Consider the following 9,545-nt stretch of genomic DNA (forward strand, 5'->3'; position numbering starts at 1 on the left):
ACAGTGGCAAGCAGCAGGTGTAATGTGCTGTTACATTGGGCTGGTACATAAGGGTACGACAGTGGCAAGCGGCAGGTGTAATGTGCTGTTACATTGGGCAGGTACATATCAGTACGACAGTGGCAAGCGGCAGGTGTAATGTGCTGCCACCGTGGGCCGGCACAAAAAGACACAGCGGTGTCGAATGGGAAGTGTAGGCATAATGTGCTGTTTCATTGGGCCAGTGCGTAACGGCATGGTTGTAGCAAGTGGCAGGTGTGAGTGCAATGTGCTGCCACAATGGTCCAGCACAAAAAAGGGTCAACAGTGTCAAGTGGGAGGTATAGGTGTAATGTGCTGCCACAGTGGGCACTGGAGTGAGAGCAGTGCCCCATTCAAAAGTTTGCTGTGGAGTCCTGAAACTTCAAGTCACACCCAAGGCCCATGGTGGTTTGTGTTGTCAAGCTTAACATATGTTCAATTGTAAGCCCAATGCAAGAGACAGAAGACATTGCAGCAGAAAGGCAAAAGCATTACCATCGAGTTCACTTAGCATGACCATTGTATTCTAGTGAAACATGGAAGATGGCTATGGAGCCTAACACATGTGTGCTGATCAATAGCAAACTAAGGTAAGGCTGGGCCTTATGTGAACCAGGCCAACCAGGCATTATTTCTGATGTGATATAACATTGATTATGTAGGACTTAACATTACCCTTAAGAAACAGAAACAAATTAGTCATACAAGTCAGGTCTCTGCCCTTTGTTCCTATTCATAAGCTCAGTAAAACCGGGCTGAGCATGAAGTTATTTTTAATTTTCACTTCCGTCTGTGCTTTGCAGGAGGTGGTGGGTTATAATATGTTTGAGATAATAGATGACTCTGATGTGCACGGTGATGGTAGGAGACTCATTGAGACGTATAAAAACTCAAAGGCAAGCATTTTCCCCAGCAACCAAAGATGAAATAGCCATCATTGTCTAAGTCCTGCTTCACACATCCGTGTTTCACAGTGCGGGCACAGGTCACACTGTCTAGACCGGCCGGTCTCCTGAGCCAAACGCAACACCCTTATAGGCACAATTGAGGCTGTTGAGTTCAGGGCAGGAGACCAATGGCCAAACCGTACCATGAAACCGGGCCTAACATGCACACGAAAATTAAGTACACCTAAATTATGCTTGGTTGCCATGACAACACTGACACGTTTTCCCTGCATTGGTATATATAATAGTGAGGCTCTGAGTCCCTCAAACCTGAAGGGTGAACCTTAGCGCCATTATTTATCTGGATATAATGCAAAAAAATAAATAAATAACACAGAAATTTAAAGCAATGGAGGACATTTGTCAAAACTGCATAAAACAAAAATTGTTGTTGTCCATAGCAACCAATCAGAGAGGAGCTTTCATTTTTACCAAAGCAGTTTAGGCAATGAAAGCTTTGCTGTGATTGGTTTCTATGAGGAACATAAATATTATTTTTTTATAAGTTTCGCCCAATTAGTTTAATAAAAGTCATAGGCCGACGTGAAAGCCAATAAATAGGTAGCTAAAGCACATTCATAATGGTTGCTAAAAGGTACTTTTTTATTTTTCTTGTATTTTTTTTACATTGGATGTACATTTTATACGTCACATATGCATTTACATAGGCTGACGTTTCACAGCATCAATTGGCCTATCAGTGTTATATCGACACGTTGACAGCGCTGCAGCCGATTACTGAGCTTGAGTAGATAGCCCGAGCTGCTCAGAGCTGCTGAGTTCACTGATTGGCTGCAGTGCTGTCAATGTGAAAATAAAAGACACTGTGAACAGCAGCAGAGACTCAGCGCTGGACCTGGGGAAGGTGAATACAGCACATATTTGTTTTGTTCTTTTCTAAACTTTTTTTTTTTTATTGACCGCAGCGGGGGACAGGTTTTTTCATACCGGAAAGCCCCTTCAATTATAAAATCTGCAGTATGACATATCACATACCGATAGCAATAATGAAAATATATTACGTTTTCCCAACCGTCATCTGGCTGTTATTATATATATATATATATATATGAATCTGGGACAGTAAGAATTATGACTGTGTCATTCAGGTTAATTAAACAAGTCCATACATACCAGGAGGAACATATATTAACGGTATCCACACGGATATATGCAAAGCGAGCAATGCATGATTCCTGTTCCCAGGTAATTAGCACATACCTGGCACAAGTCCCGCTGCACGCTCTGGTGCTGATACCAGATAATTGCAAGCCTCGTACAGCACCTGACCTTTTCTGCTGGCCTAATACAAAATATGCTGTGCTTGCTCTTGGAACATCTTATCTAGCATCTTAAATCCCGACTCGCTGAAAAGAGATTAGTGTAAAGTAATGATATGCATATTTTAAAAAAAGGGAAACAAACCATAAATCTGCGGTGCTTTTTAGTAGAAAATTCCAAAAAAAGTTAAAAAACCCTAGACCTTTAGATCGTTGATAACAGGCTTCTCAGGGTTTCGAAGATGCAGGCTAACCTGAAGTCAAGTGTCCATTGTAATTCACTGTTACATAGGATAGGTTAACATACAAACTGACATGTATCTTCTATGAATTGTGAATTGTCTACCTGCCTATGAATACATAATGTACATAAACTTCAGATTACCTGACCTTAAAGTCAATAGTTAAGGACGTAGACACAACCATCGACAGATTCTCAGAAGTCCAAATAGGAAGCCTCTTGGTAAAGTCTCATTTTCCATCGGAAGACCTCGAGGTTGGGCTTTTTCTTGGCTTCCATTGGATTTGACAATCACGGTCTTGATGATAAAGTGCACTTATTCTTTCTCATGGTTCAGTTGGAGAAGGTCAGATGTACTGGCTTCTGGAGTACATTGTTTGGTTTTTTGACTGCTCCTGGGTTTTACAGGGTACGTAGACAGGCCTTGGTAGAGATGTTTGTGAAGAATAGACAGTCTTGCATCTGTCCTCTTCACATTCTTCTTCATCCTCGCAAGGTTGGTACCAGCAGAAGATAGCTCCTGCAACCAGGAGGAAGAACATGGTAGGCCAACCTAAAAATACAGCCTCACCTATTTCGATTCTTTGCATTGTTCTGCAAACCGGATTGTTGATGTCTCGGATGATGCTTGCTGTGGTCCAGACAATTGGGATTAAGACGAGGATTCCAGCTATGATGAAGCCAATTCCAGCAGTTAATAGCAGGCAATATCTACCTTCTCGTGCCAGTCTACAACATCCAATGCATATCAAGGAAACCACAGCTATAATGAAGGAAATAATGGAAATCACCACTGCAAAGGACATCAGGACTCTTCCAACTTTTAGGTCGGTGGTGATAATCACTAAAGAGTCATAAGGGTGGCAGTGCATGGAGTTCTCATTTTTCGTCACACAGGTTAGCCATAAGCCATCCCATCGGCTTAGCCACTGTCCATCTATGCGTTTGTCACAATTGGCAGAATTTCCTTCAACCATGTATGATGCCCTCCACTGGATCATTGAGGTGACAGCAACAGTGAGCACCATGCCAATAGCACCTAAAACAATAGCAATCAGCTGGACAACGTAGTATGCCATTGTTCTTCAGATCCTTAGAAAAGCTTCCAAGATTCTTCAAAGTTCAGCCAGGTGCTTGCAGATTCAAAGTAGACTTTACGTTCTTCAGAATGATGGCTCCTCTGCAAGTGATTTCACCTTCTGCATTAGCTGATTCTGGAGACTTAAATGATTCAAAGCACGCTCTGTAGGCCAATTTTATAAATCAGGTCACGTGGAGTAGTAAACCTGCGTCATAACATGCTAAATACGGGTGTGACCCATTTAGGAAATCCTACTTATAATAGTTACAAGTAAGAGTCAGGTATTCAATGTGTTATGATGCTATTTCGAAACCTCAAAGATTGCACGTTTTCTCCATGTGGTCCGTCAGACATGTCAACAGCCACAATATCATGACTTAATGACACAACCAAATATTTATTCATACCTCTATAGTACAAGATGTTATTTTGTAGAATGTATCAACTCTTCAATTATTAATAATGAACCATGAAAACTCCATATAAAAATTTTTATTTCTCAATGTATATATGGTATAATTGAATGCACAAAAGTGATGAGTCAAAAAATGTGCATATCCAAATATCCAAAGAGGGACAACTAGGATCCAGCTGTATCAAAGACCTTTGCTGGCAGCTTAACTTAGGTAAGAACAGAGGATCATTTTACATTTTAAAGTACTTTAATAATACCGATTGAATAATACTGCTATATAGTAACTGAATTATACAGCCATAAAATAAATGGATAAAGCAGCCTTTACTACCAAACTGTACCTGAATAAATACCACCATACAGTGATTATGTAATATCATCATATAATAATACAGAAATCAAATATTATCATACGGTTTATGGAATAATAACACCATATAACAGTTAAAAAATACCACCAATGACTAAAGAATTCCAAACAGTAAATGAATAATGGCTTTATTTTGTAATTGATGAATAATATTGCTCAACATTGATTGCGTAATACCATCTTGCGGCACTTGAGTAAAACCGCCATACAGTGACCAAATAATTCCACTATAGAGTGTTTGAATTATCCTGCCAAACAGTAAATGAATGAAGCACCTATGTGATGAGTATATACTGTAAAAATACCATCTCAGGGATAAATATTACTGTCATGCAGTAAATAAATATTACTGCGATGTAGTGAATGAATAATAATACTGCCATACAGTGACCAAATAATTCCACTATAGAGTGTTTGAATTATCCTGCCACACAGTAAATTAACAAAGCACCTATGTAATGAGTACATACTGTAACAATACCATCTCAGGGATAAATATTACTATCATGCAGTAAATAAATATCACTGCCATATAGCGAATGCATAATAATACTGACATACAGTGGCAAAATAGTTCCACTATAGAGTGTTTGAATTATCCTGCCACACAGTAAATTAATAAAGCAGCTATGTTATGAGTATATACTGCAGCAATACCATCTCACTGATAAATATTACTATCATGCAGTAAATAAATATTATTGCCGTATAGCACATGATTAATAATACCGCCATACAGTGGCCAAATAATTCCACTATAAAGTGTTTGAATTATCCTGCCGTACAGTAAATGAATAAAGCACCTATGTGATGAGTATGTACTGTAAAATTACCATCTCAGGGATAAATATTACTATCATGCAGTAAATAAATATTACTGCGATATAGCGAATTAATAATAATACTGCCATACAGTGGCCAAATAATTCCACTATAGAGTGTTCGAATTATCCAGCCGTACAGTAAATGAATAACGCTCTTATGTGATGAGTTTATAACAATATCTTCTCAGGGATATATATTACTATCATGCAGTTAATAAATATTACTACCATATTGCAACTGAATAATAATACTGCCATACAGTGACCAAATAATTCCACTATAGAGTGTTTGAATTATCCAGCCATACAGTAAATGAATAACGCACTTATGTGATGAGTTTATAACAATACCATCTCAGGGATATATATTACTATATTACTACTTAAATAAATATTACTGCCATATTGCAACTGAATAATAATACTACCATACAGTGACCAAATAATTCCACTATAGAGTGTTTGAATTATCCAGCCATACAGTAAATGAATAACGCACTTATGTGATGAGTTTATAAAAATACCATCTCAGGGATATATATTACTATATTACTACTTAAATAAATATTACTGCCATATTGCAACTGAATAATAATACTACCATACAGTGACCAAATAATTCCACTATAGAGTGTTTGAATTATCCTGCCTTACAGTAAATGAATAAAGCACCTATGTGATGAGTATGTACTGTAACAATACCATCTCAGGAATAAATATTACTGCCATATCGCAGCTGAATAATAATACTGCCATACAAGCATTATTGTAATGCAGTGTGAACAAAGGAATATTGCGGTAGCTCAGATGTGAGTTACAGAATTGATGTTTGACTTTAAGATCAGATAATCTCGATGCCTCGCTCCTGATGAAAACCGTAGAATCACCATTAGTTTTACTAAATCAGAGCAGCTCTATGTTTTCGTGACCGAAACATATGGAATATAAATAGTCATTAGTAGATGACTTCTTCTTCCTTACTAGGTGTGGTGTCCTGACTAATGTGTCATACCTGGAATGTTTGAATGAATCAATCAAATTCACATATAGTATTTATTTTCCTAACTCAGTGATTATTGGTTGTCACTCTCTTTTTTTATAGCCAATAAGATATTCAAGCAAAAGCATTAGAGAAAAAAGCGAAAAACAGAAATGTTTCTTCTGGAGTCATAGTAGTCAGGACTAATGCACATGGCTGTCCTTGAGCTCCATACAAACTTTAAGGAGGACCTGTCACTTGCCAAAATTTTTTGTAGGAAATGCCGCTGTTCTCCTAAATCTGACATAGATTTCCATTTGTTCCTAATCCTCTCCGTTCCTGAGATATGACCTCCTTTACCTGGAATATAAATCTAGTCTTGTTAGCCAGGTAGGTGGGGTCATCAATATGACTCCCACAGAGAAAAGTTGAGCACTACACCCACTTGGGTCAGAAGGCTAATATTTGTATGCAAGGAAGAGGAGGCCATATCTCATGAATGGAGAGGAGCAGGAACAAAACAAAAACAACACCGGATTTAGGAGAATGACGCCATTTATACGTAGTTGAAAAATAATCATATTAATGTAAAGTGAAAATAATTCTTCATGGTTAGGTTCACACTAGCATTAGGGATTTGGGCAATTGATGCCTTATGGACCTCATTGCCTCTAATGGAGTCCGATGGGTTTCTGATAAGGGTGTATGTCATCTTCATAGAAAAAATAGCTCTGCATGCTGCAGTTTTTTTTCCAGTAGGGCAATTTTGCTTTCGTTTTTTTTTTGTTATTTGTTTTAAAGTATACTTCATATATTCAAGAGGAGTTCTGAGGGTTTATCTCATCAGGACACCTCCGACCATATACTATACCTTTTAGGAGTCATTGAGCACACGAGTGGGGTTTCACTCTATGGGTCAGAAGGGAAATGTTGATTAAAGCTGGCCATAGACATCAGATAACTCCAGGTTGAATGATCAGGTGGCAGACATCTCTCCCGATTCTCCCGTACCTAGGAATCAGCGGTGGCAGCTCGTTTCCCCACTGAACAAAAGGATTGGGCTATTGTGTCCCAACTGCCTGATCCTTGTGTCCAGATTGTTACAGACAGTTGGGACACATACACACTAGATGGTCGGCCAATAATGCAGAAATCAAAGGTTCTAGATGACTATTATCTAATGTTTTGGGAGCCTTAAGCATGGCTCCTGTTCTGTCTGAGCTCAGGACACAGTAGTCAAAATCTATGGTTGAACAAAACATTCTTTGATTGCTAGAGATTTCATTATTCAGACCTTTTGATTAGCTGATCGATGGGTGGCTGTTTTTTTCAAAGGAGACTGTCCTTTCAACAGGCACTGTCCCTCTTTCTGTATGGCATATATGAAATAGGCTCGTTGACTTGTCACCAATATGGAATTTAAGTTTCCATCCAAGGAAATGTTGACTGTTTTTGACAATCTCTAGGGTTACTCTCGTCTTTTGGCATTAAGCAGTACCTGGTTTTCGAGAAAAGGTTTCATAGTTGTTAAGGTTGAAGGTAGACTTAAGTCCATCGAATTGAACCCATAACCTAAAGATGTTGATCTATGGGCAGGGATCCAATGGCTCTCACTATAGATTTTAATTGGATTTGTTCCATTATTATTTGAAAGTGGTAGTCATTTGGGGCACCAAGCTGGAAATCTCAGTAATGGCATTTTCCAGATTTGCCAAATGTGTAGTCCAACTCTATCAACAAACCATTCAATCCTGGGCTGTGTGTTTAGAAACAGTGTTAAGGTCCCTATACACATTAGATAGCTGTAGGTCAAGTGATCATTCAGTATTCTCACGATTCCGTCAAACACAGGACTGCTCTATAAAGCTTCAATCTCCATGAAAGAGCTTCTTCTCCCTACGGCATAAAAGGATCTTCCATTGGTCAAATTTTTCTCTTCCCGTCATCGTCTTCTTGGGAGAGACTCAAGAAGTTCAAGTACACATTAGACGGTTTACTACGCCTACCAAAATTTGAGAATTTGAGTGACTTTATCTAATGTCCATGGGGGGCCAAACTTTGTCACATGTAAAGAGTATCATTTCTCCTTGCAAAGACTGACATGCTAAGCATGCCAAGATGAGGAGACTTAAAGCCGCAATGCTCCTCTGGGAAATATGCTAATTATGCAAATTGTCTCTTCAGAGAGGAAGAGAACTTGAACTCTAGTGCCACATATTGGAAGGTAGCAATCCTACAAGTCAATGTCGACTCTTTAACGAGCCTTGTCACATGACTTAAGATAATAGCCAAACCAGAATCTCAATTTGCAGACACTGTGTTTTGGGGTACTGCCCTCGTCAGTGCATAGTGGAGATCTGGTTTGGCTGTGTGAGAGGCGTCCGACCGATATCCAAGAAGTATTGTTTCTCCTTGCGGAGATTGACATGCTAAGCATGCCAAGATGAGGAGACTTAGAGCCGCAATGCTCCTCTGGGAAATATGCTAATTATGCAAATTGTCTCTCATGTCAATCTCCGCAAGATATAGGTAGCAGAAAAATGGTAATCCTCTATATATTCAGTGTAAACTCATGATAGATAACTGTATAGGAAAAACCACTTCTTGGGTAGAGTTACACCACAATGACGCAGCATATATTTCTCTTTTAGCCTTTATAACGCTACTCACCATTCCTCATCTTTAATTCCTACTTGAATAATGCTATAAAAACAGATATATGCACGCATCTACACCGAGGAGTCACACCGGCAAATTACAGTGCATCATCCGGACCGACAACATTAAAATTATACAATTATCTGTATTGCTCCAGTTGTTGAGATGTTTAAAAGGATAAGAGTCCTGTAAAATATTTATTGGAAACTATGTCATCTAACAAATGCATCTACATCTACAGCCACATTGTTCATTCGCTTGTGTCATCGCTAAAAACCATAAACATCAGCCGCAACGATGACCATAGAGATAGAAATAAACATTTATTTTTAATTAACCTGAGCTCAGTGGGACCGTATGGTAGTAATGGTGCGCTGCTATGTATGAATGTATGGAGGCTGTAATTATAGGAATTATTAGTATCGTTATCATTATTAACGTAGTTGAGGTCAGGTGTTGGAAAATGAGAAGGAGATATTTTATTTACTTCAAAGGGCATTACGGCTTTCGATAGATGGTAACTGTTGTTGGGACTCCCACGGGTTGCCAAAGCAAGGGACTGTTATCCAGTTCTCTTATGGATCTTCCCGGGTCACAAGACCACAGATAGTAAAATTTAAATGGAGCCTCATAGATGGAGCACGCTATGTGCCGCTCCATACAAGTTAATGGCACTAATGAACATAGCGGAGCACTGCCGGGACCCCCACAAATTACAAAAAAGGAGGA

General features: G+C 38.8%; 1 protein-coding gene across 1 annotated transcript; it reads right to left on the bottom strand.

The window, feature by feature from the left end:
- Positions 1-2,836: 2,836 nt before the first annotated feature.
- On the bottom strand, positions 2,837-3,568 carry LOC143817608 (claudin-8-like). The gene has a single exon (XM_077299098.1). The coding sequence runs from the start codon at positions 3,566-3,568 to the stop codon at positions 2,837-2,839; it is 732 nt and encodes a 243-aa protein (XP_077155213.1).
- Between the last annotated feature and the right edge of the window lie 5,977 nt (positions 3,569-9,545).

This window comes from Ranitomeya variabilis, chromosome 3 (assembly GCF_051348905.1).
Source record: "Ranitomeya variabilis isolate aRanVar5 chromosome 3, aRanVar5.hap1, whole genome shotgun sequence".
In the NCBI taxonomy this organism is placed as follows: domain Eukaryota; kingdom Metazoa; phylum Chordata; class Amphibia; order Anura; family Dendrobatidae; genus Ranitomeya; species Ranitomeya variabilis.